The sequence below is a fragment of the Miniopterus natalensis genome, chromosome 4 (genome assembly GCF_054644295.1).
Source record: "Miniopterus natalensis isolate mMinNat1 chromosome 4, mMinNat1.hap1, whole genome shotgun sequence".
Classification (NCBI taxonomy): domain Eukaryota; kingdom Metazoa; phylum Chordata; class Mammalia; order Chiroptera; family Miniopteridae; genus Miniopterus; species Miniopterus natalensis.
Genome location: NC_142084.1, coordinates 62,196,947 through 62,224,218, shown reverse-complemented (window position 1 = coordinate 62,224,218; position 27,272 = coordinate 62,196,947). Strand labels below are relative to the sequence as shown.

Genomic DNA, 27,272 nt, shown 5'->3' with positions numbered 1-27,272 from the left:
CTACTCTCTCTAAAATCTATGGGGGGGAAAATATCCTCAATCCTCATAAAAACAAACAAAAAAGGTATAGGATTTTCGTTGGCACAGGGTCTGCACACCTCACCCCCACCTGGGTCAAGGACCAATGGAATGGGAAAAAAATGTGTGTGTAGAGAACTGGGCACTCCCCACGGTTTCAGACCTCAGTGGGGTCTATGGAAAGTCACGTATAAGGGGGGATGACTGTTCTAAGTCGATTTTACCGTAATTGAACATCACAGAGAGATTCCACTGCACAGCGCGCCGGGCTTCCAGGGTCCACGCAGGAGCCCTGCTTCCCCATGTAGCAGACTAAGTAGGTTATTTGCAACACGCACGGCTCCCTTTGGGGGTCGCTGCGCGGGCTCCCCGAACTTGAATGGTTTCAGCAGAGGCTCCTGAGGAACAAGAAGGCTCTGCAAGATTCTGGAAGGTTCCCTCAGGGTCCTCGCCAAATCGCGAGAGTCTTACTGCAGGCAGCGGGCTCCCCAGACGGGTTTACAAAGAGCCTTGGGCCAAAGCCCCTCACAAACTTGTGCGGGGAAGCGGCCGGGAAGATGGAGGCCGCTTGCCCGCCAGTCAGCCTACCGCGCGCCCTCACCTCACCCAACACCCATCACTGAGTTTGCGCCCGCCCCGCGCAGGTCTCTCAGCCTCACGCCCCAGTCAGTTTGTTCCTGCCCACCCGCGCCCGTCACTCAGCCTTGCGCCCGCCCACCTTGAGTCCACAGTCAGTCTGCGTTCTCCTCGCGCCCGTCAATCAGCCTTGCGTCCGCCCACCTCGCGCTCGTCACTCAGTCCGCGCCCGCCCGCCCCGCGCCCACCAGGCAGTCAGCCAGCCTCCCTTGACGCCCGGCGGAAGGGGCGGGGCAAAGGGGCGGTCGCACGCGCCCCATTGGTCGGCTGGTGAGAAACTCGGCGGCCCCGCAAGGCTAGCTCCGCCCCCGGCTCGGGGGAACGGCGGAGGCGGCTGTGGAGGTGGTGAGCGCAGGCGTGGGCGGCGGCGGCGGCGGCGGCTGCTGGGGTGGTGCGGGCGCTACCGCCGTTGGGCCGCCGCGGCCTCCTAGCTCTCCACGCCGCGCTTGGAGACGCCGCGCTGGGGAGGCCAGGCGTCCGGTGAGCCCGGCGCGCTGTACTCGGGTCGGCCGGGTCCGAGGCCTGAGGCGGTCGGGCCTGGGGGAAGGAGCGAGCCCCGAAAGAGACCTCTCAGGGCGTTCACCCGCGCTGCCGCGGGAAGCCCCTCCCCTGCTGCGTGAGCCGCTCCTCCGTTCTGACTAACCTCTACTGCCTGAGCCCCCCTGCTGCAACCCGAACCCCCTTGCTGCCTGAATCCCCCTTTGCTGCGTGAGTCCCTCTCTGCTGCCCGAACCCCCTCCTCTGCTGACTCAACCCCGCCTTTGCTGCCCAAACCCCTTCCTCTGTCGCCTGTATGGACCCTTCCTCTGCTGTTCCATTCCCTTGCTTTACTGCCTGAATCCCTTCTGCTGATTAAACTCCTCTGCTGCCTTAATCTCCATCTCTGCCTGAATCCCCACCTATGCTGACCCTCCTCCCTTCGCTGCTGTGGTGAACCCCTCCTTTACACAAACGACACCCCCCCCCCCTTTTCGTTTGTGCTGACAGCCCAACCAGCATTCCCATTGATGTAAGGACTGCCTGCAGCTGTCCCGTCCTTCAGGGACATGGCGGCCAAAAGAGCAGGCCTTTCCCTCCGATTTTATTTTTTTGCCCTGAGATCAACTGTTAGTTCCCCAAATGGGGGAGGATTGTGGATTTTGTCTGTTTAAAATGCTTCCGGTGCTGAAGTCCGGAGGTGGTCTACAACATAGAGGTGATTTAGTCAGGAGCCTTTAAAAAACAATCTAGACACAGCCTGTGGGGAGGGAATTTGGCTGTTTTATTTATTAAAAAAACCCAGGTGCCTCCTTGGGTACCAGGGTCAGTCATTCCCTATTTGATATCAAGCATCTGTGTGCAGGGATACAATGTGAGAATAAACCCCCATAACCGTGGACTTGAAGGGCTGTGTCTGCATTAAAATCGCCAGCAAACCACGTTAGAAAACACCCTGCAAATTTTGTTGCAGGGTCCTTCGCACCAGACCTTCAAGCACTTTGTGCCATATCTTTACCACTTGCCACATGAGTCCGAATCATGACGGATGCCAAGTATGTCCTCTGCAGATGGAAAGAGCGATTATGGCCAGCAAAGGTGACAGTGTTATTGTCTAATTTCAGGAATAGAAATGACTTTGGGTGACAAGTAAAATCTTTATCAAGAGAGATTTAGGAGTTGCTTCAGTGGAATAATTGAGCCTGAACAAGTTGGCTGCTGTTTTTGTTGGCATCAAATCTCATTCTGCGTTTAATGGGTTTTTGGTGGAGTGCTTACAAGGTTAAACTGCTGGGAATGTCTTTTTTTTTCACGCTAAAAAAAAAATTAACAGAGTCAGCTTTAAAAGGCATGTATGGCTGTAACTCAAGGAAGTTTTTGGCAGGGAGCCCCGTGATAGTAAATAATGAGAGGATCTGGGGAGACTTTCCAGCCAAGTGATAGGAAGAGAGTCAAACTGAAAGGCAGAGAAACCCATTCTTGTCAGGGTCTGCCAGTGACCTCTCGTGCCTCAGTTTCCCCACTTGCAAAATAAGGGAGATTAGATAGAATATCTCTGAAGTTCTGTGCTTTTATACTTTTAAGAATTATATGCTACATTTGTATCTGTTTGTTGTCACTACATCTTACTCTGTCAACTGTTGTGTCTTAATAACAAGGATTTTTTTTTTTGAAACATAGGTTTTGACCAGAACTGAGATGTCAACAACAACTAAGAGAAAAAAGAGATTTTTTCTAAATGTTCAAATACTCTCCGTAGACAAAAAGTTAAGTGTTATGGGTTTTTTAAGACTATTTATTTCCCTTTGAGATTTCTGATACCCTGCCCCCCACCAACAAGTGAAGTCCATCCCTAAATTAACTCTTCAGTTATTGTAACTGATTAGTGCTCATAATAACCTTAAGAGGAAAACAACTGATTTTAGTGTTATATCAGTTTGGAAATTGAAGATCTATAAAAGGCATTGTGTGTGATCTCCAGGGAGACCAGTACAAAAATGGAATAAATATAAAATTACAATAGGGTAAACTCTCATCATTGGTGTTCAAATAGGGGTATTTCCTTCCCACAGATTTATTTGTGTGTCTTTTTTTCAGAAACTTGTGTAATAGGCCCATCGGTTTTGAACTATTTGATGTTTGAGCCTGCCCCTCAAATAAACTATTATTTAGAATTCAGAAGGCAAACCCTTGACTCTGGCGGCTCATTGCTGTTTTGTTGATTATCTGGGATGGAAGGACATAAAATAATCTAGAATGATGAATAGATCATGTAAGACTGGCTTCGTGTGTCTGATGAAAGAATTCCTAATTCTAAACAGAGAATTAAAACCCAGTGGGCTCCTGGTGCAGATCTCTACCCCCCTTTTTCAGAGCCTCCTCCTAAACTTGCTTAGTCCCCAGCTCACACTTTTCCTGAGCCTGGAAAGGTAATTGAATACTCGAATTTGAAAGGAAAGCACATCCTTTTAAACTAAAACATACCTGCTGGGCTGTAAACACCTATTAGTGACATTATCTCTACTTAGACAATTTAACAAAGGGGTTATCCATGCAGTTGAAAGTAAGATTTGCCTTATAAAAGTCACAGTTTGAATTCATTTTTACTCTTAAATTCAGCCAACCTTTTCTGTCTTAAAAGGAGAAAAAAACCCACAAAACATTCACCAGGGTCCTTGCTGACTCTTAACTTTAGGCACACAGATTCCTAGTTGGCTGTAACTTGGCTTAAGTGGAAAGTTGAAAAGGAAGAAAAGAGGCCTAATTCCGTTGTCATCTGAAGAAAAACATGTTTGAAAATGTCTCCATGGCCTTGGCAGGTAGCGTATGACAGTCATTTCTGTCCCTGCAGAGTGAGAGTGAAAAGCACGGAAGCCAAGATTCTGAGGAAGTCCCACATCGAGGACATCGCTGCCTTATTGGGTAAGGAACTGTGAGGCCTTAACAAAGGAGAGTTTGGGACATGTAGGGACACAGCTCTCCAGGTCAAAATGACCTGACTCACCTGTTAGTCTTGTCACACAAGGAAATGTGAATTCTCTGAGCCTAAGGAGGGGAAGATAATAGGCGTACTTTCTAGAATTTGCCCCTAGAACTGATCTGTGCTTGACTCCCAGAGTGGCCGGCCACGAGTATCAGGATCTGCTGGTCACATCCCTGATCTCCTGGGTACACAGGATATGGAATGGGTTTACTTCCTTGAGAGGTAGAGAGAATTTTCTCCCCCCCCCATCCCAAAGTAAGACTGTAAAATGGTGATGTTGCTGGTCTGGTCTATGCCTGAGATTTCAGAAGCAGTAGGTTGTGTATTTAAATTCCGAAGCTGAGCCCGAGCGGCTGGCCTGCCATCAGCATTCCTGGCTACCTGTAGTCTGGGAAAGGGAACTTGGTGACCCCACCTCCTTTGCATATTGCATAGGTAGGAGACTTTGCCTGGGCGTGTAGCAGGTAGTAGGGTCCTGTTGGGCACTGCTGAGCCACCCCCACTCCCCAGGAAACTCCCACCGAAGGCAGCCCTGAGTTTTTTCTCCTCAAAGTGGGAGTGCTTGTCCCATGTGCAAGGGACTGTTTGTCTTGTAAAAAGGTCATCCAGAATTCCCTCCCATGGCGTTTATAAAATAGGGTCTATATTCCTGTCTTTGGAAAAGCAGCTGTTTATTTTTCAAAGCAGGTTTCACCCTTGCACACCCGTGGCATGTCAACCATCACCTCTCAGTCACCGCCATCTGTTTGCTCAGGTAGTGTTGGGGGCCAATTATTTGTGGGTGCCTTTATATGAAACACAGGAAGTCCTGTGTTGATGGAGGTTATACCTGCTGAGCTTTCAAGTTGCATCTGTCAGCTAGTTCCCATGAATAGCATCAGGTCTGTGTATTGGAATGAATAAATGACGCTGTTTCTGCAGAGAGGCCAGGCTGAACTCCACACCCAGGGTGCTCTTTCCTGCCTTTGAGATGCCCTTGCAGAGAAGTATGGAAAATTGACCGGCCCACAAGGAGTCCTTTCAGCCTGCTCTTTCCCACCCTACCCCCTATCCCAGAACACATTGCCTCCCAGTTCTTTATTTCCTTGGAGTGGGTTCTCATTGACTCTGATTGAACTGGAAGTTGTCAGGATACAAGAGGATTTGTGAAACATCTGAATGTGTTTCTCTGGCAGGATTGTTTTGTAATCCGGAGGAATTAATTTTTTTAACCCAATCAGGTTAGGGTCACTCAGTTTGTTTTTTAAAAAACCGAGCCCCACAGGCCTGAATGCAGACCCCAGCCAGCTACGGTTTTGTAGCCCTGTCCCCCTTGGAAGACAGGGGAGAAGTGTCAGTTCTCCCTTTAGTGGAAAACTAGCTACGGAGCCTGTAAAGTGATGCTTTTATGGCAGTGCCCGGGCATCTGGACGTCACTAGGCTTTGTTTATTTACCATCCTTCAGCCTCACAGAACAAGGTTTCGGCCAAACCCGTGGAAGAATTAACCTACAGACGGTCACTTCGAGTGGCTTTGGATGTTTTGAACGAGAGAACCAGTTTGCATCAAGAAAGCTCTACAAGGGAAGAAGGAACTGCCGTTTCTGCAGGAGAGAAGCACATGGAACTGGCGTCCTCACTCTGTGATCCCAACCCTTCATCTCTTTTCCATGAGGGGGTGTTGGGCAGGTCAGGACCTGAGAGGAGGGAACGTGTACACCAGAGGCTCTCAGGCTCGTCCACTAGTGAAAATGATCTCAAGTGCCAAGTGGACCACAAGAAGGGGATTGGGGAAAGTGAAAGCCCACTCACCCTGGTGGTCTCAGCTGAAGGTGGTTCTCAGGACTGGAGTAGATCAAAAATACACCTCAAAAATGGGACGACCCTGAGTAAAAGGGGGAGAAATTTGGCACAGGAGCCCAGCAGGTGTCAGAACGGCTCTTCACTTTCAGTGGGAGATCGGGAAAAAGAGATCAAGGAAGAGACAGGCAGCCCTGCAGCCCAGAGCTCACCTTCTGCAGTTAGGGAGCAGGGTCTGTGTGCCAAAGGTCATCACTCAGGTTTGTCATCAGGCAGCCCCACTATGCACCCAGCCTACCCGGATATTGGAAGCCCACCCACTGAGCAGCTGTGCGCTGGTGGCAGCCAGAGGTCTGGGCTAAGGGGATGCATGACTCTGCGAAGTGCCAGTAGGCTTGGCCCGCCCATCCTCCTCACTCCCTCCGAGGACACGAGTCTCCCTGTCTTGGAGGAAGGTAGGTCTGTCTCAGCCCTGGGACGGGGTGGGGCTCTCATCCTCCCTCAGCCAGATCCAGAGCCAGGCCCCTTGTATTTTTAACCAGATGTTAATGAGATCAGTACCAGAATAGATCCAGAACAGAGATCTCCCAGTTCCTTTTTGTCTGCCTGTTAATGACTCCACTTCTCCCCATATTCATGTTGTTATTTTTGTTTTGAAGGGGAGAAGATGGAGTGGGGCCTGGGACAGCTTGCCCACACAGCCCTGTGCAGCCCAGTTGTGGGAGGCACTGTGGCTGTGAAAATGCTCCCTTCCAGGATTAATTCAGTTCTTAAACTGTTGCAGAAATGAGAATACGGGAACCTCAAAGTAATGAACCCACTCCAGAGGCTCCTTCTGACTTCCCATGTAGATACATTTCTATGCGGCTTCAGTCAGACTGTGATTTTTTTTCCATTTTCACATTGTAGCATCCAACTTTTGAAACGTTAATTGAGAAGTCTTCATTTCTGCTTGCTTGGGGTATCTGGAGTTCTACTTGCTAGCCACCTACTTCCCAGGGTTCTGCCCTGAGTATAAACTTCCTCCATGAAGCCTACACCCTGGCATATTTGCAGGTTGCAGAGAACTGGTTCACACCTCCCTGTGTTCTGACTACAGCCCTGCCTTGTCCCCCAGTTGCATCCCTGTCCCTGCACATCCACTGAGTGATTCACACTAGAAAGGAATAAGCCCCACAAAAGGAATCTTGCCCAGAATCCAGTCAACCTCCCGTGACTTTTATTGCTTTTTGTGCTTTCCATCCTTGGCGTAAAAGGCGTCTGTGCCCTCTGTCTCACCCTTTGTCTTATTTGTCTTTTAAATGCCCTCTAATGGAAATGTACCCCACTTGAATCGGGCAGTGTGGAAGTCTGTAACATGGGATCTATTCTCCCTGATGGTCATGGATTACAGTGTTTTTCTTGGGATGAGTCACTGACCATGAAAGTCTAATCTGACATTATTGGCAGACCGTCAGTCTTCTGAAGAGTCAGTGGAGTTTGATCCCATTAATTCCATCCTGGAGGAGGAGGAGGAAGATGAGGAGCCCCCAAGAATCCTTTTATATCACGGTAAGGCTTGAGAATGATTCTGGGGTGGGGGTAGAGTAGGGGGAATATTCTCCGGTGTCTCGATCCTCTGGAAGGAAGTATGCATTCGTGGACCACTGTGACACCTTTGCCTGAAGGTCTGTTGCTCTTTCGTTTTTCTCCTGCTGAGCCAAGAGCTTGGAAAGTGTCATGTTTTTGGTTCCCTGCCTTAAGCTTAACCACACAAAGGAAGGAGGAACTCTTTGTCAGCACATGACTTTCTTCCCTTGTCCTGGTTTCCCGTCATGGGAACAGGACAACCAAATGGACAGGTGGGCTCTCTGGTCACCATTAGGGTGTGGCCTGGCACTTCTCACAGGCGTTTGGAAACAGCGCCTGTGTGTCTTTTAGAGGCAGGAGTTCTTGCCCTCCTACACACGCTGGTGCTCTGAGCAGACTGCCCTGAACATATCAGAGCTAGGGACCCATTTGCTTCATGAAATAAATGATCAAGAACTGGTTCCCTAGTTAGACTTGCCCATTAACCTCTCAGGTTAAGTCTAGTCTTTTTTTTTTTAACCTTTTGATACTGAAAGAATTACAGATTCACAGGATGTTGCATGCTGTCCCCCATCCTCCCAATGGCAACAGCTTGCAAGACCAGAAAGCCACATGAGTATAGCCCCATGGTGTCACCATGTCTCCCATGCTGCCTGCGTACCCTTGTCACACTGTTTTTCCCCCAAACCACCAAGTGCTTTTCTCTCACTCTGTCACTGTACTTAGAGGTTTGCATTTCCTTTTTTTAAAATTAATGATAATTCAGACATTTTTTACATTTCCACATGGTGGTCTGATTATTCTCAGTGGAAACTAGTTACTATTTGCTAGGAGTGACGCAATCACATACGGAGCTGTCCTCACCGTTGGGTGTCTGGATTGTCCCACAACTGTGGGGCCACAGTGCCTGTGATGCATGCTTCTAGGAAATAACTCTGTAGCATCAGCTCCTGGAGCAGGGCTTCCTGGACCAGAGACGGGAAACTGCCTTTTTCCAAAGGGGTATTTCTGTCCCCACTGCCACCAGCTGGACGTCAGGTTGCCTCAATCCCCAAACTTGGATGTTTGTTTTTTCTCCTGGTTTCTGCTTCCATTTGGTGTGGGTTTTCCCCTTCACCCTGACAGTTTGTGTTGGTCCTTGAATTGGCTGGCTGTCCCTGACCCATTGTCTTCTGAGAAAGGGAGGCTTCTCACGAGGTAACAGCCCCTCACAGACCTGTGGAAGGCAGTTTCCCAGTTTGCTTCTGTCCTCCCTAAGTCTCACTTCTCACTCTGTAAACTTTTAACTGTTAGGTAGTTTGACAGCATGGCTTCCCTTCTCCCACAGTAGTGTCAGATGGAGGATCCTGGCTCTGTGTCAAACACCAGCCTTTCTTCTCCAAGGTTTTGTAACCCAATTTATTTGCTCATTTGGGAGTTTTTGGTGGAAAAGAATTTAATTTTGTTCAGAAATAATTTTGTAGATCTCTGATCATTATTTAAATAATTCTTCTTTCCCCTTAAAAGCCTCCAGTTCCTCAGACAGATGAGCTTCTCAGAAACTGAGTTCTCACATTGGGTCTTCATTGTGTGCTATTGTCTCCTTTCTGTTTTCTACCAACACTTAAAAATATAAAGTTTATTGCCCTGGCTGGTTTGGCTCAGTGGTTAGAGCGTTGGCCCTCGGACTGAAGGGTTCTGGGTTTGATTCCGGCCAAGGGCACCTACCTCAGTTGCAGGCTTGATCTCTGGCCTTCGTTGAGGCAAGTGAAGGAGGCAACCAATCGATGTGTTTCTCTCACACTGATGTTTCTCTCACACTGTCTCCCTTCCTCTCCCTTCCACTCTCTGAAAAGCAATGTAAAAAAGATCCTCAGGTGAGGATTAAAAAATAATAATAATAAATAAAGCTTATTTTGGAGTAATTTGAGATTTATAGAGATGTTGCTAATGTGGTACAGAGTCCCTGCTACCAGCTTCCCTGTTTTACCACTTAAGTGACCGTGGTATTTTGTCATCTTTTGGAAACCAGCATGGTGCCTTGCTCTTAGCCGTTCAGCATGCTCCTAATCAGCCCGGAGATTCTAGTTCTAGGACAGAAGTTAGAGACCTTTCTAGTCCTTGTGATTTTTTTTTTTTTAATATGTCTTTATTGATTTCAGAGAGAGGAAGGGAAAATGAGTGAGAGATAGAAACATCAATGATGAGAGTCATTGATCAGCTGCCTTCTGCACACCCCCCACTGAGGATCAAGCCAGCAACCCAGGCATGTGCCCTGACCTGGTATTGAACCAGGACCTTTTGGATCATAGGTCAATGCTCAACTGCTGAGCCACGCCAGTCGGGCCTTGTGATCTTTTAAGTGAACTGTATTAACATCACATTTAAACATTGTCACAGTAACTGTTTTCTCAAGCTGATGCATTTGCTGCTTGACATGGATCTGACTTGTCTGTTCTGTAGTTTTATTTTTCTTTATTTTTAATTCTAGAACCACGTTCGTTTGAAGTAGGAATGCTGGTCTGGCTTAAATACCAAAAATACCCCTTCTGGCCTGCAGTGGTAAGAACAACACTTTTATATATATATATATATATATATATCTTTATTGATTTCAGAGAGAGGAAAGGAGAGGGGGAGAGAGAGATAGAAACATCAATGATGAGAGAGTCATTGATCAGCTGCCTAGCCCGCATGCCGGGCATGTGCCCTGACCGGGAATCGAACCCTGCTCGCCTGGATCCTCGGTCGATGCTCAACCATTGAGCCACGCCTGGCCGAGCAAGAACAACTCTTATCTCCTAAGTGCAGTTACTCAGCCCCCTTGACAGTTGGACGTGGACAAATGTTTTCTCCATTTCATTATTACTGGGAAAAGGGATGGGCTTATAAGCAGGATTTCTGGAAGCACATGTACCTAAACAAAGGGAATTTAGTCATCATGGCACCATTGGTAAGGTTTACAGGTCAAATTTTTACAATCCAGGCTTAGAAAAACCTGCTTGAGAAAAATATCCCGATTTGCTCATTTTAAATGTTGTGCATTTCAGTTTCTTCCCTGTAGGAGCTTTTTAATCTTTTAGATATTTGGGTAGGGACCCATCGTACATAAAAAACAGGTGTTTGAAGCCCTCGCTGGGTAGCTCATTTGGTTAGTGCATCAACCTCATACACCAAAGTTGCAGGTTTAATCCCCGGTCAGGGCACGTACAATTATCAACCAATGAATACATAAATAAGTGGAACAACAAATCAATGTTTGTTTGATTTCTCTCTCTCCCTTCTTCTCTCTGTCTAAAATCAATAAATAAAAAATAAAATAAAAACAGGCATTTGAGATCCTGCCCAGTGCCCCAGTGTGGTGAATAAGCTTAAATGTAGCGACGTTCTAGGCACAAGATGGCGTGACTTCAGGAAGGGCAGCACCAGACCCTGCAGTGTTTATGGGTAGAATTTGTAGCTTGAACACATGTCTGGTCAGCTGGGTGTTTCAATACAGCCCCTGGCACAGTTGTGGTGGCCTTTTCGGGGCCCCCCTCCTTCCTCCAGCATCCACTTCCCAACAGATGCCACAGCCTGCTTGCAGTAGACACCCTTTTCTCGGCCCTTGCAACCCTTTCGGCTCTGAAGGCACCACACCACTCCTCATTTCCACCAGTTCCCTGGGGGCCCTGCTGGTTAATGGGTCACCAACATGACAGATTCTTGGGGCATTGGTGTCCACACCCACCCTTGCCAGTGAACCCTGTGTGCAGCCTGTGAGGCACTGCAGAAAAGGGTTTCTTGGCCTTCACAGTCCAAGGATGCAGGTTTGAGTCAGGTCCTGCCTCTATCTCATGTGCCCTCAGGTAGTCCTGCTTAGCCACAGGACAATCAGCCATGATGATTATGTAGAGATGGCTGTCAGCAGCAGTAATGCTTTTATTTAAAAATTTAAGAAAACCCTGCCTGATTCTGCTCAGTTGTGAAATCTCTCCGAGCCATGCATGCAGCAAAACTCAGGCAGTTCCTAACCATGTTACCCTGTGGGCTTTACCTCAGTCCCCCAGCCGGCGGCATTCCTGTCACACGTGTCAGTTGGTCACCTCTCTCTCTCAGTGAGGTAGTGTCAGAAAAGTATTTAACACCCATAGCTTCTCCTGGGTTCTCAATGCTTTGTTTTCTTGGCTTTACTCATAGGTCAAGAGTGTGAAACGGAGAGACAAGAAAGCCAGTGTGCTTTTCATTGAAGGAGACATGGACCCAAAAGGGCGAGGGTGAGCCCATCATCCCTGCCTCTTTATGGACACTTCCCAGGACAGGAGCTGGGGAGCAGGCATCTCGGGCCTGCCTGGTCACACAGCTCAGTTTTCTAACCTTTATTTGCTGGCTTTGAAACGCCTCCTAGCCAGACATATATCAGACCCCCATTTCCCAGAAACTAGCAAAGGTGGCTCCCTCCATGTAGGGCATGAGCGGTGATCCTGACTCAGTCTGAGTTTTGTCTTTCTCTACTCACCCTTTGTCCTGGGGTAAGAATACATACAACATGTCACTCGCTCCCAACAGGCTCTGAAGGCACCACACCACTCATCACTCACGTGACTGTGTAGAGCTGGTCCTCTCTGACCCTCTGGCACTTTGGTGCTGCCACCTCTCCCTTGGTCACCAGCATTGTGGAGATTGTGCCCTGGCGTTTATCCTGTACAGCGGCCCCAGCTGTGTCCCCTTTAGGGACCCACTCAAGGGTACCCATCACTCCAGGACCTGGCTCCAAGGGGCTTCCTTGGGCAGCTGGGGACAACAGTCACTTTGGGTGACCTGGTCTGGCAGAGGTCCCAGTTTGGCCCCTACTTACTCTGTCAGAGAAAGAGAATGTTTTTTTACGGAGTGCCTTACATATGTGTAACCTTACCTCTGCTTTCTGCAGGATCACAGTGCCTCTGAAGAGGCTGAAGCACTTCGACTGTAAAGAAAAACAGGCGCTTCTGGTAGGTGGCTTGTTACCTGCTTTGCTAAATAGCTCCCTTATGACTGGTGACAGTGTCCTTCACGTAGCCTTTGAAACCACTATCGTGGGGTAGTACTAGGCACCTTCTGTGTCAGCTCTGCCCACTACTCTCAGGGGTTTCTGCATGGGACTCTCAACCACCCAGGAGTTTGCCACCTGTCTGCCCTGCTGTGCAGGGGTGGAAACTGAGGCTGTGGCATGGGGAACCGTTTGTTCTGGGCTGGGGGGTAAGGTGGAAGAGAGCCTGGACAGGAGGCCTGCTCCCTCCAGTTCCTTCTGAGGCTGCCCCTTGGGATGGGGCATCCAAGCCTCTTGGGGTAGGGACCCTGCCCACTTGGTGCCTGAGCACAACATAGATTGGGGTGAGGACACTCCCCAGTGTACCTGCTGTGCTTCCAGTGGCTGTGTCCCCACAGTTCTGTGATCAGTTTTTTTATATATGGGTCCATTAGCCATGAGGTGCTGCTCCATTCAACATGCTGTCTGTTTAGCTTTGAGACACCACTCTTTGTTATTCTAGCTTTTAAAAAAACAAACCAAAACTGGGCAGGGCAGGGCAGGGCAGGGCAGGGAGGCTCCTCCCTATACCCCACTGTAGGGGTTCCCATGGCAGTTGCCAGGGTTTCCAGGTTGGGAAGCAGCCTGTATCTGAGTTGTGTCCTCCGAGTGCTGGGATCTGGAAAGCTCACTGCCCACAAGTGTGCTGTTTTCTTGAGGACAGCAGGCCTTGGGCTGCAGGGACGGGTGGGTGTTTGGAAGATTGGCATCCACACTAGGCCCCATCCCTTCCTTTTTCCCCTGATTTGCCCATCTCCACAACATGAGCCTTGCTCCTTTTGTCTGAGTTTGTTCACTGCTACATCTAACTTACAACCAGTGCTGGGCACCCAGTCCCCATTAGAGTGCCTGTCGGTGGGGCCTGGTTCTGGAAGGGGCCTGGTTCTAGTCTTGCAAGGTTCCAGTCTTCCTGAATGCCAGTCCGTAAGTACAGGGAGCTGTTAACCTAGCCTTCCAGGCCAGGGTTAACTGCTCTAAGTGCTGAGTGCATTCTTAGGATCCTGGTAGCTTTCCCATGGTGGGGGTATGGTTCAGAAAGGAGAGCAGGAATCTTGCTTTAAGATCTGTTGTGAGAAGATGGCATGTGGGCCTCATGTGGCCTATATTCCTGGAGGGCATCTATGGCCAGCTTCCTGTTCCCCAAGTTCACTTGTGAGATTATGTAGGGGAGCACAAGGGGTTGGTTCCTTTGAGTAGCAGTGAGCAGCACATCCAAGGGTTAGATGTGTTGCCTGTTCTGGGTCGTTGACAGATTGGCTCTCATGGCCTCCACTGGCTTTTATGTGATTGTCACTGCTTTGCAGCATCTCTAGGGCCCTGTGTGTCTCCTTCCCTGAGGAGCCAGACCACCTGCCATCCCAGGTGCCAGTCAGTTTGGCCTTCTGGAGCTGCTTGCTGTGCTTGCATCCCTCACCTGCCTCATGTGACCATGAGAGGGTGGCCAGGCCAAGGCAGCAGTAACACAGGATGTGGGTTTCAGGTTCATCTTGAGCCTGTGAATGTTTCCTGGGAGCTCATTCCAGGTTAGGAAGCCTTGCCTGTTATATTGTTCTTGGCTTGGTGGTGGCCGAGTGTCACTTCCTCTAGGCTTATGCTGCCCCTGTCTTAAGTGCTGGGCACAGAGACATCTCTTAGAAAGATTTATTTCACACTTTTAAAGTCCTCTCCTTATGATGGTCATGGCAGCTGTAATTTGGGGTGTTTATTCACCTTCCTCCTTAGAGTCTTCAGGTCTCTGGTCCAGAGCCAGGCTCACAAGGGACCATGTTCTGAGCAGCCTGGCCCCACACCTGGGCCTTGCCAGGCATTCCCTCCCAGCCTTGGGAGCATGGCCTGGGGACATCTTCCAGGTGCCCTTCCTGGACAAGGGCGCTGAGATAGTAGGCAATAGGGAGGAGCCCAGCAGACTCCTGTTAACACCTGCTATCTCTCTCATTGCAGAATGAGGCCAAGGAGGACTTTGACCAGGCCATTGGCTGGTGCGTCTCCCTGATCACCGACTACAGGGTCCGGCTTGGTATGTGGGACCTCTACAGCCTCAGACAAAGGGAGCAGGCCGGGCAGCAGCATGGGGCCTCCTTTACAGACACTCTGGTGGTGAAGGCTGAGCACGGCCCATTCCCCATGATAGTCTAGCCCAGCCCCTGACGGTTGTGTCCCCAGCACAGGTGTATGAGCAGGTGACTAGGAAGAGGTGGTGATGTTGGGCATGGACAAAAGACGGGGCCTTGAACCAGAGCTGGTTTCTGTTCACCCCAAGTTGGGGGCTGTTGGGAATCTGAATCAGGTTTGTTAGTAGAAATGCCTGGCCTTTTTGTGGCCTCAGGCTCCATGCTGCACCAGCCCTCCCACTGGAAGGGGTTTGCTTGGGGCTGACGTTGGAGCAGCCTCACCCTGCAACCTAGAAGGAGTTTCCAGAGTGTATCTCATGTGTGCCTTTTCCCCTCCTCTCTCCTCTGCAGGGTGTGGTTCCTTCTCTGGCTCTTTTCTGGAATATTATGCAGCCAATATAAGTAAGTCCACCAGCTCCTCTTGAAATGCGTTGCCCACTTTTTAATCCAAAAGCAACAGGTCCCCAAGCCTTCTCCTGGATTGTGGGACCGTGCAGCCTGGCCTGGTGTCTGTGGGGTGTCCCCAGGTCTCCTCTCCCTGCCGTTGGGGCCTGGACAGCAGGTTCATATCCAAAACTGCCCTGTCAGTGATAAGCCCAAACATTAACACATTGCAGGTAGTTTTTATCGCGCGCTCTACTACCAGTTAATGTAAAACGTATAAATACGTTTCCCGCATACAATGTGTTAAAATACATGCACAGCACTTTCTGTCTGCCTTTTGTCTCTCTGCTTAGTGACAGCCACATACTGTCCCATTCCTTAAAGAGAGAAGTAGATGAATTAATGCTTCATTTGGGGGGCTGGAGGGCCTCTGCTGTTTGAGGTTAAACTTAGCTGAAGGGCCGAGTTGGGAGAGAGATGAGGGCTTCTGTCAGAGGAAGAACCCTTTAGGAATGGGGCTGCCCCAGGGTTGGGGTCTCCTCCACACCCCCAGGTCATAGTAAGGGGACCCCACCTGGTCTGCAGTTCCACAGACACATGCCTTCTCTGTAGGCTATCCTGTCCGCAAGTCCATCCAGCAGGATGTCTTGGGGACCCGGTTCCCTCAGCTCTGCCATGAGGACCCTAAGATGCCTGTGACCAGGAGTCCCTGGGGTAGAAGGAAGCCCCGCAGAAAAGTCCTGCCTGACAGGTCGCGAGCTGCCCGGGACCGGGCCAACCAGAAGCTGGTGGAGTACATTGTGAAGGCAAAGGGCGCTGAGAACCACCTGCGGGCCATCTTGAAGAACAGGAAGCCATCCAGGTGGCTGAAGACATTTCTGAACTCGGGGCAGTATGTGACATGTGTAGAGACGTATCTGGAGGATGAGGAACAGCTGGACCTGGTGGTGAAGTACTTGCAAGGGGTCTACCAGGAGACAGGCAGTAGGATGCTGACGCAGATCAACTGCGACAGAATCCGCTTCATCCTAGACGTTCTTCTGCCTGAAGTGAGTGGCCTATGTGTGAGGGTGGTCTGTACAGGGCATGGGGTGGTTTGGTGCTGAGTGTCACCCTCCCAAAATCTGCCTGGAGGCGCCTGCATCGTGGAGCCCCAGAACTCTCCAGGCCATTCCATGGGCAGTGGCATAGAGCCAGGATGTTCAGATCTCATTGCCGGCCCTGGGAGGGGAATAAGATGCAGGCTTCATCTGTGTGCACATGTAGTGACTGTTCCAGAATTTACTTGGGAAAAGGGAGTTTTAACTTTCCTCAGTGCTGGGGCCAGGCTGGGCAAAGAGCAGACATGGCTCCTTGGTTACTGTGAAGTTCAGAAAGGGCGCTGCTGGGCGTGTATGCACTGTGTGGACAAGACACTGTCAGGTGCAAATGTGTTGAACTTTATAATTGTAGAAAGTTTCAAATATATACAAAAACAAAAGAACATCATGAATGTATGTGCTCATCACCTGGCTGGAATGGTGACCTCAGTCCGTATGTGCCTCCAGTCCTCCCTTCAGATTAGGTTTTTTTTGTAGGGGGAGGATCCCAAACACTTTTAAAATTTTTTGATACATTATTTATTTTTATTTATTTATTTTAGAGAAAGGAAGGGGGAGAGAGAGAAACATCTACTTGCTGTTCCAACTATTTATACATTCATTGTTTGATTTATTTTTTTTTCCTCTCTCAAAACTTTTTGTTGTTGACATTTGAAAAACAAGTTACTTAACATACTACTAATGAACAGTATGTTGTTTGCCTATTTTTTCTTATGGGTAGACTACAAACTAATATTTCAGCTGTCCAAAAACTCAAATAAATATGTAAGATATAAAATCAGATACATCTTTTTAATGTATCAAGTTATTCTGCAAGATAATCCTCTTTCATACCAACTCATCAGGATTACAGGTTTTGTAAAAATAAGATGTTTGGTAGGAATGGAGTTTTTATTTGCAGTATTATTACAAACCAGTTTCCTCTCTCAAAGAATAGCTGCTATCTAAGACCATGACTCAAACTTTCGAATAAAAATAGAAAGAGAATACTGAGTTTTGAATCCAAATAGTAAAGGCTCCTAAGAGTGGTTTTTATAGGCCACGGCTTGCTTTCAGTAAAGGAAAAAACCCCTCATACTTTGCAGTCTAATTTTTACTAGCTTGTATTTCTTAGTTCTTGGCAAAGCTTTTTTTCTTCTTAAACATTTGCTGAAGTGTTAAAGTAGCTTAGTCATTGGTTGATTCTTGTATGTGCCCTCACAGGGGATTGAACTTGCAACCTTGACACATTGGGACAATGTTCTAACCAACTGAGCTACTCGGCCAGGACCCAAACTTTTTATTTTTTATTTTTTATCTTTATTGTTGAAAATATTACAGATATCCTTTCTCCCCCATTGATCCTCTCCACCCCACATCCACCCCCCCCCCAGGCCTTCACCACACTATTGTCTGTGTCCATGGGTTATGCATTATATGCATATAAGTTCTTTGATTAATCTTTCCCCACTTACTCCCCCACCCCCACCTTCCTGTTGAGATTCATAAGCCTGTTCCATGCTTCTATGTCTCTGGATCTGTTTTGTCCCTCAGTTTGTTTTGTTTATTGGGTTCCACATATGAGTGAGATCAATGTAAAACTGAATCGGGAAGAATCAGAAAACCTGAATAGGCTAATAACAGCTGATGAAATCAAAGCAGTAATAAAAAAAAACTCCCGGCAAACAAAAGCCCTGGTCTTGATGGCTTCACAGGGGAGCTTTCTAATACTTTAAGTTGTAGGGTTAGATAGTTTTCTAAAAATTTTTCTTTTTGAGGTATGCCTGTAGTGCTATGAACTTCCCTCTTAGGACTGCTTTCGCTGTGCCCATAGATTTTGGGTTGTTGTGTGTTCATTCCATTTGTTTCCAGGAAGCTTTTGATTTGTTTTTAAAAATATATATCTTTATTGATTTCAGAGAGAGGGAGAGGGAGAGAGAGAGAGAGATAGAAACATCAATGATGAGAGAGTCATTGATCGGCTGCCTCCTGCACACCCCGACTGGGGATCGAGCCCACAACCTGGGCATGTGCCCTGACCGGGAATTGAACCTCGATTTCCTGGATCCTAGGTCGATGCTCAACTGCTGAACCATGGCTGGCCGGGCTTGATTTCTTTCTTGATCTTATTGGTAACCTATTCATTATTTAATAACATGCTATTTAGCCTCAGTGTGTTTGAATGTTTTTGAGTGTTTTTACGGTAGTTGATTTCTAATTTCATGCCATTGTGATCTGAGATGCTTGATATGATTTCAGTCGTCTTGAACTTGTAGAGATTTGTTTTGTGTCCTAACATGTGGTCTATCTTTGAGCATGACCCATGTGCACTTGAGAGGAATGTATATTCTGCAGCTTTGGGGTGAAATGTCCTGTAAATATCAATTAAATGCATCTGATCTAGTGTGCCATTTAGAGTCACTGTTTCTGTGTTGACGTTTTGTCTGGAAGATCTATCCAGTGAAGTCAGTGGGGTGTTAAAGTCCACAACTATGACTGTATTGCTGTTGATCTCTCCCTTAAAGTCCTTAAGGTTAGTATTGATAGGTTCTTATTTATTACCATTTTAATTCTTTATGCCTGTGTTTCTCTATTTTTTATTATTATTACAGCAGTCCCTTTAACATTTCCTGCAGTGCTGGTTTGGTGGTGATAAACTCCTTTAGCCTTTTTTTGTCTGGGAAGCTCTTTATTTCACCATCTATTTTTAATGCTAGCTTTGCTGGATAGAGTAGTCGTGGTTTCAGATCCTTATTTTGCATTACTGTGAATACTTCATGACATTCCTTTCTCGCCTGTAGAGTTTCTGATGAGAAGTCAGGTGACAACCTTATGGGAACTCCTTTGTAGGTAACAGATTGCTTTTCTCTTGCTACCTTTAATAATTCTCTCTTTGTCTTGAATTTTTGGCATTTTAATTATTATGCGTCTGGGTGTGGGCTTCTTTGTATTCTTCTTGTTTGGGACTTTCTGTGCCTCCTGAACTTGTGTGACTTTTTCCTTCACCAAGTTAGGGAAGTTTTCTGCCATTATTTCTTCAAACAGGTTCTCTAGCCCTTGCTTACTTTCTGCCTCTTCTGGCACTCCTATTATGCGGATATTGTTATGTTTGATGTTGTCCCACAGCTCCCTTAGACTGTCCTGTTTTTTAATTGTTTTTTTCTTTTTGGATCTCTAATTGAGTGATTTTTTTCTACCCTGTTTTCTAATTCGCAGATCCAATCCTCAGCTTCCTCTAATCTGCTGTATTCCTTCTAATGCATTCTTTATTTCTGCTATGTCATTCTTCATTTTTGACTGGGCATTTTTCATAGTTTTCATACCATTTTTCATGCTGTTGAGCATCCTTACAATCAGTATTATGAACTCTATATTTGATAGATTGCTTATCTCCATTTAATTTAGCTCTTTTTCTGGGGACTTCTCATATTCTTTCATTTGGGGCTTTTTTTGTCTCCCCATTTTGGCTGCCCATTTGGGTTTGTTTCTGTGTATTAGGTAGGCCTGCTAGGACTCTCAGTCCTTTTGGAAGGTCTCTGGTGCAGGCCAGTGTCAGATGCTGTTTGTGACTAGCCTTGAGTACCCTGTTTGGAGCTATCAACAACCCACAGCTTGAGGTTTCCTCTTTGGGGCTGGGTGCATTTGGACAGGACCAAGATGCACAACAAAATCTGCTTTTCCAAGGCCCGGCTCCAGAAGCAGATCAGGCAAAGAAAGCACTCTGAAGTCTGCCTCTGCCTGCATGCTGATCAGCCTGATTCTCCTAATGAGCCCCAGGCTGTAGAAACCCCACAGGATGGGGTGGCTGATTGTTATCAGTCTCTTATTGAGCCTCGGGCTATAGAAACTCCAGTAGGGCGAGAGGTTTTCCATCAGGATGGGGCAGTTGCTTCTCCCTCAGGCAAAAGCTGCTTGGAAGATAAATGTCTGCCTCTGAAAGATGTCCTCTGCAGTATGGGGGAGTGACTTGGCACAGGAATCCAGAAGGATGCTCTCTGAGCTCTGTCTCTAGAGCCCACAACCCTAGATTCTCCCCACGCAGCTCCAGTCCACTCTGCCCTCCCTTTGCTGGAGCCCAAGGTGAGTGGCTGCACCCAAAACTTTGTGTATTGGCTCTTTAAGAGAGGGCCTGCATTTCCAGCCATCTCTCCCTGGCAAACAGAAACCCTGCTGCTTTTCACAGCCAGATGTTACATGGGCATCTTTCTCAGTTCTGGTGTTCTTGGCTGGGAAGCCCAGCCTGGGGGTTAGGCCCCAGAGTCCTCAGTGGGAACCCCCCACAGCTGAGATCTCCCTCTGGACCTTCAGCTGCTGGCTGTGGGAGCCCCGCCAGCCCTTTCGCAACTCCATACTTCCTACCAGTCTCTATGTGGTCTCCATTTTTCCTCCTTGGTTATGAGGGTGCTCTCCAGCTCATCTTCAGTTATAGTTGATTATTCAGGATGGTTTTTCTGTATTTTAGTTGTAATTCCAGTTTTGTCCCAGGAGAATGTCAGTGTAGCTTCCACTCAGTCCGCCACCATCTTTAATCTTTGGCCCAAGCTTCTTTTTAAAAAAAAACAAAAAATCTTTATTGATTTCAGAGAGAGGAAAGGAGAGGGAGGGAGAGAGAGAGAAACATCAATGAGAAACATCATTGTACCTAGTTGAGAGATCATTGATCGGCTGCCTCTTGCCGCCCCTGACTGGGGATTGAGCCTGCAACCCGGGCATGTGCCCTGACCGGGAATTGAACCCTCATCACCTGGATCCTAGGTCGATGCTCAACCGCTGAGCCACACCTGGCTGGGCCCAAACATTTTTTATTCATAAATACTTCCTTGTATATTTGTAAACTGGGGTGATCCTGCTTCCTGGGGACATCTGGGGTTGTCACACTAGGGTTGCTCTTGCCATAGATGGTGTGGGGTTCGGCATGCTTCTCAATCACCCAGTGCCCAGGATAGCCCCACAGAGAGTGCCTTGTCCCTAATGTGTTTTGATATAACCACAGTGCTATTATTTCACCTAAAAAAATTGACAGTGATTCCTTGATATCAGGCATCTATTATGTATTTAAATCATCAGTATTGTACCTAGTTGTTTTTTTAACGGTAAACTCAAAAAATTTCAAAAATGCACTTGTTGGTTTGGGTGCTGCCTTTTGTTATATGCTTTTAGTGATGGGAACTCTCATCTTTAGTTCAGAAGGTAATGTTACTGATTTAATTCATAAACTATTACAAGTGGAGATTTCACAGTTTCTGTATGTATTTTTTAAGCCATAAACCAGAATGTGTCTGGAAGCCAGCATGTGGCCCCTTGCTAATTCTTCAAAGCTCAGCACCACAAATGGGTTGGCCCAAGGTTGACCTGTCCCCCTCTTGCAGGCCATCATCTGTGCAATCTCTGCAGTCGACGAGGTAGATTACAAGACAGCCGAGGAGAAGTACATCAGAGGACCTTTGCTGAGCTACCGGTAGGCTGCTCAGAGCCCTGCCCCAACCATTTTACCACTTACCTCCCAAGGCTTGTATTTGCACACTTGCTCATAGCTGGGACTGAGGCCCCTCTTGACATGTTAGACCAGATGCCCACTTGGTAAATGAGTTACATAAACTTGAAAATACACATTAGCACTTGGCTGATGGAGTGCCAGACGAACCTGGTGAAGCCTGCAGTGGACATTCCTGTCCTCTGGCGAGTTTGGGCCGTGGGCCCTGGTCCCTGCACGGGACACAAACCGAGTGCCCACATAGTGCCCTACAGGGGTGGCCAGGGTAACTGTTGGATGTGCGTTCTGGCCTCTCTGCCTAAACTCCTGTTGCTGAGGGCTGATGTTTGTATTGTCAACTCTCTTCCCCTGTTGCTGCAATGCCGTGGCTGTTTGAGAACAGGCAGTACTTGGCCTGATGGGTCCTCACCAGTCAGAGAAGGCTCTGATCAAGACGTTTCTCTCACATTGGTGTGATTAGCTGCCCTTGGATTTCTGACCCTGGAGCCCCTAATCCCATCTGGGCATGCTGCCAGGCCTTGCTGGAAACAGGCGTGGCTGCATGCCAGTGAAAGGCTGAAGACTCAACTAGAGTCACAGGCCAGGGGCTCCATCCAGGGCTGACTGGGCACTGTCACAGGACACTCAGGGGTGAAGACACTTGGTATCCTTCCCAGGCAGGGCCCCAGCATGTGTGGGGGGAGCGTGGGGGGTTGCCTGTCAGCCTTAGTGGATGACAGGCCTCCTGTGCGTTGCCCACAGAAGAGTCACTTGGCTCTGTGTGCAGCTCACTTGACAGGAAGGGCCTTTGGAAACAAATTTGGTGTCTCTGTCCCCAGATTTCAGGGGTCTGGCCTGATGTGATTCATACACAAATCAAGATAGTGGTCTTGGGAGGAGGGTGGAGCAATGATATCTGGGAGCTCAGCTTTCTGCTCCTGTGATCATATTTCCATCTCCACACTCTCTCCTCTGCTGGGTTGCCAGTATTAAGAGTATTAGGAGTTCTTTGCAGCCTCTGCCTGCCATGAACGTGTCAAATGCCCCCTGGAAGTGAGGTTCATTGGCTGACGTGACTGAATTAGGGTGAAAACACTGGCCCCATTTTATTCCCTTGGGGACTAAGGAACACAATTAGTGACTGGCCTCTGTTTTTGTCCTTTGACCCCAGTTTTCAGCCACATGGTCTGTCTATCATGGGATCCATCCACCCTTGTGTCCCTCTCATCTTAGAAGTTAAGAGGTTGTGCACACATCTAACTTACTCTGTATTGCAAAGATGTGTGTGCTGTTTCCACTGTGCTCATTTTCAGGCTCCCTGTGTTTCTTGTTTTGAACTAATGCATGCACATTTACCTCACCAATGTTCCTGTGTTTAGCTGGGCCACCTCAGAATTGATGTTCCTTATTTCTATCCGGAATGCAGTGGCTGTCCAAGTGATTATTAACACAGCTTTTCTGAATTGGGAGTCACTTAATAAAGACAATTTGATATTTCATACTTTTAAAAATAATTTTTATTTATTTGTGGTAAAATATATATAACATGACTTTACAATCTTAACCATTAAAGAAAACCTTTTTATTATTGATTGTAGGGTGAGGGGAGAGAAAGAGAAAAAACAACATCGATTTGTTGTTCCCACTTATTTATGTGTTCATTAGTTGATTCTTGTATATGCCCCGACCGGGCATTGAACCCACAACCTTGGCATATCAGGACAGTGCTCTAACCAACTGTTAACCATTTTTGTTTTTTTTTTTAATCCTCACCTGAGGGTATTTTTTCCATTGCTCTTCAGAGAGAGTGGAAGGGAAAGAGAGGGGGGGAGCAAGCGAGCTAGAAACATCAATGTGAGAGAGACACATTGATTGGTTGCCTTCCGCTTGCATACCAACCAAGGCCAGGAATCGAACCTGTAACCAAGGTACATGCCCTTGACCAGGATCGAACCTGGGACCCTTCAGTCTGCAGGTAGATGTTTTAACCACTAAGCCAAACCGGCTAGGGCTATCTTAACCATTTTTAAGTGGACAGTTCAGCAGCATTAAACACATTCACATTGTTGTACAACCACCACCACCATCATCTCCAGAACTTTCCATCTTCCCAAACTGAAACTGCCCCCATCATACACCAGCTCCTCTGTTTCATGCTCTTTAAGACATGATTAATTACTAAAATGAAGTTGTCACTTTTTGTCTTCTGAAGGGAAAAAGAAATATTTGACAACCAGCTCCTAGAAGAAAGGAACCAGCGATCCCGATGTGGGAAGGCACCGTCATTCCATCATTTGTAGTGACAGTTGCCAGAGGTCCCTGGTCTGTTGCACACGCTTTCTGAAGATGGGACTGGGGAGATGTGTACATCAGATCTGTCTGTGGGTTCTATTTTCCTGGCTTTTTGGGGAAGGTACAGTTCCTGAAAGGTTTTTGAAAGGACAAAACTGACTTATTTTGCTTTGTTTCATTACTTGTGACTGTACAGAATAGTTTAATATAAGGTACACATTTGTCTTTTTATGTTAAAAAGCATTGTATCCGATATTAAACGGGAGGTTTTTTTAAAAGAGTCCGATATGAATGTATAGCTCCAGAGTTATAGTGTATTTCCCCCCCCTCCTTTGTGTGGTTTCCTCTTAAGATGGTTCCTGAGTTTGCTGTGCCTCATTATACATTTTTTTAGGAAAACCAGTGTTTGTAAAAGGCAGAACCTCTTATGCTTTAGCATTTGCTATGTTGCTCGTGCAGGACAAGAGAAGGACATAAATCTTCCCATGGCCTCTTTCCATTCGATCTCATGGTGGGGGGTGAGTCTCCCCTCCAGATGGATGTGGAGGTCCCCTGTGGATTTCCATGCCTGACAGCATGTCCCAGTGCTGAGCATTGTCACAGCCCAGCCAGTGCTGTGGTAGTCTTGGTAGTCTACATGGGTGTCTGTGATGATTCTGTGTGTTTGTTGTTCCCACATGGACAGCTAAGGTCATCGTGTACATGCCCTGGCCCTGGCTCTTGGTCTGAAAGCCACAGGATTGGGCTCTTGTTCCTACTCGAAGCATGACCTGGCTTGGGACCCCAGCTGTATGCAAACCCATGCCTCATTTTTACTTGGCCAGGCCTTGATCACGGGTACCAGTCAGAGCCACACACCAATGAGTTATTTATTCTAAGCTGATGAGACACTGTATGTGGCAGTAAACATTGTTGGTGATAACTTCGAAGCCCTGCCCAATTGTCACCACCCTGGCTTCATTGTTACCCATGGGCTGAGGTCAGTGCCCCCACCATGATGACAGCACCCTCTCCCCCAATGTCCCCCTTACCTGACAGGAATTACCACAGAGGGCCGTCAGAAGGAGATTCTCATGCTTGAGAATGCGTGAGGGCAGGTGCCCCGATGCCAAGAGGTTGTCTGAGCAGGAAGAAGCTGCAGAAATCACCTCTGGTTGATTAGAGAATGTGCTGGGGAAATGGTGTGTCACTTTGGGGCCCCAGAATCCTGCCAGCAATCTTGTCTCAGTTGATTTTGCTCAAATCTAAGAGCAGGAAATTGTTACATGCAGCTCTAGCAGCCCTGCCGTCATCCCTCCCAAGATGGCCGGAGGGGTGACAGTTTGGGGCCATGCTTGGCAAAGAGGGACTGGTGGCCCAAAGCCAAGACCATGGTGGGTGGGGGTCTGCATCTGATGGGGAAGGTCCCTGATGCCTAAAAGCCTGGCCCTGCACCAGTCACTCTTCTTGGACAGAGAGCCCTCTACCCCACACCGGAGGGCACCAGCAGCACTGCCACAATGGCCCTACCTCCATTCCAGAAAAGTTTGACAGCACTGTCTACTGACAGCAAGTCTCCGATGTGCAAATACACTGGCTGCTCTCTTGGGTCACAGATGTCCATGAGGCCCCATGGAAACTGGCCCACATGGGGCTATTTCATCATTGTGAAGTATTTTTTAAATTCCTATTTCTTTGATCTTCACTGTGTTTCAAGGCTGTGCTTGTAGACTTGAACCATTCAGACTGGAAGTAAATGCTATTTTGGAGCTCTGACTGCTTTCCTGGGCTCTGCATGTGGTCTCCCTCAGGTGGGCTTGGAGTTTGTAGGGTCCAAACCTGGCCCCATCTGGGGAGGCTTCTAACCCACATCCTGGTCCCACGTCCCAACAGGTGTTTTCAATGCTTGCTATGTTTTTGTGGATTCTAAGGGTGTTTGTATTCAAACTTTGTCCTGAGGCAAGGTGGCTGTTAGGGTGGTGGGGGTGGGGGTCTATTCTTCCTCTGAATGGATGGTGGCAGTAGTTCAGGAAGTCCCAGCCAGTTTACTTGCTAAGTGAGAAATGCCCTAGAAGGCCTGAGAGGTGGCCACTGCCCCTGGGGGAGCCAGTGCTGCTCAGGTGCTTCTCAAGCATGGAGAAGATAAGACAGACTTCACCCAACACAAGGTGGGGCTGTAGCTGGGGCACCCCACCCACCTGTACCCTCCTGCACCCACCATTCTCAATGGTGATGGCTTCCCTCCGGTGTTCTGGCAGCTGAGCCTGTGTCCCTTACAACAGGCTCTCCCCTCTGCATTGCTGACACAGGGTGGGGGGTGGGGAGTGGGAGGCATCCTGGGCACTGGAGGGGGGTGTTGAGCAGCATCCCTGGCCCTAACCACTTGCCAGGAGCACCCCCATAAACCAATGGGGATCTTGCCACCTTTCCCTGTCACCTTTGGTGTGTAGGCGGTGACTCCGTGCCTCCTTCATCCCTTCCCAATGGGCTTTCTCTAGCTAGTTGCTCAAAGCTGCCAGCATCTCCGCTGTGTTCTCTCTGCTGCCCCCTTGTCCTCCCCCCAGAACCTCCTGGACACTTTCCCTGCCTTTCCCAGCCCGGCCATCCACTGAACCTCATCCAGACCCTGCCGCCCTGCCACCCTGCGACCACACAGATGCCTTCCCTATGGTCAATTGACTCCCAACACCAGCCTCCACAGCAGAGCAGTGAAACCCACCCTCAGGGAAGTAGCCAGTTTCTACAGTTTCTACTTTCTGGAAAGGGGATTTCATTGCATAGCATTGGCACCTCTGCAAGTCTGTTACCTTTAAAAAATGATTTTTAAAAAGTAGCATATTGACAGTAAGAATCTCAAGCCACAGAGACGCATAAGCCTGTCTGCACAATAAACGTGAGTCACCCTTGCACCAGGTTCACAGCCTCTACTGTCCCATGTTTCCTGTGCTCCCTCTCCTCCTCATGCCTCTTGTATCTCCTCTCTCCCTTCTCCCCACCCCACTCTCTCCAAAGATCAGGGTTCCTGAGGCAGGCTCTTCCCCTATTTATTGCTATGTAACAAATTGCACCAGATACCCAAAAGTTAGAAACATTCTAATTTCTGTGGGTTAGAAATTCAGGAGCAGCTTGGCGGGGAGACTCTGGGGTCCCCTGAGGTCTCTCTCAGTCAGATATGTGCCTGGGCTGGGGCCTCAGCTCCCAGGATGCTGTGCTCACAGGGCAGGAACTTTGGGGAAAACAGGAAACCCAATAAGACAGGTGTCCTTAACAGTGTATCCACATTGGTTCAGGAGTTGTGATAGTGAATCTCATCAATGTAACATGTTAACCACAGGTGTGTGGTACACTGGAACTATAATACCTTTGTAACTTTTCTGTAAATCAAACTAAGATATAAAGTTAATTTAAATATAAAAATCCAATTGCACAGCATGGCCAGTTGTGGGAACTACAGGGAAAGGTTATTT

At 48.0% G+C, this 27,272-nt stretch overlaps 1 protein-coding gene across 1 annotated transcript; it reads left to right on the top strand.

The window, feature by feature from the left end:
* The first annotated feature begins 1,028 nt into the window (after positions 1-1,028).
* Positions 1,029-25,581, top strand: PWWP3A (PWWP domain containing 3A, DNA repair factor). Its single transcript, XM_016209705.2, has 14 exons — positions 1,029-1,134; positions 2,105-2,229; positions 2,812-2,897; positions 3,983-4,053; positions 5,559-6,347; positions 7,342-7,443; positions 9,932-10,002; positions 11,620-11,696; positions 12,350-12,410; positions 14,429-14,504; positions 14,950-15,000; positions 15,595-16,031; positions 21,431-21,519; positions 23,747-25,581. The coding sequence occupies exons 2-14, from the start codon at positions 2,173-2,175 to the stop codon at positions 23,832-23,834; spliced, it is 2,055 nt and encodes a 684-aa protein (XP_016065191.2). The 5' UTR covers positions 1,029-1,134; positions 2,105-2,172; the 3' UTR covers positions 23,835-25,581.
* Positions 25,582-27,272: the final 1,691 nt, after the last annotated feature.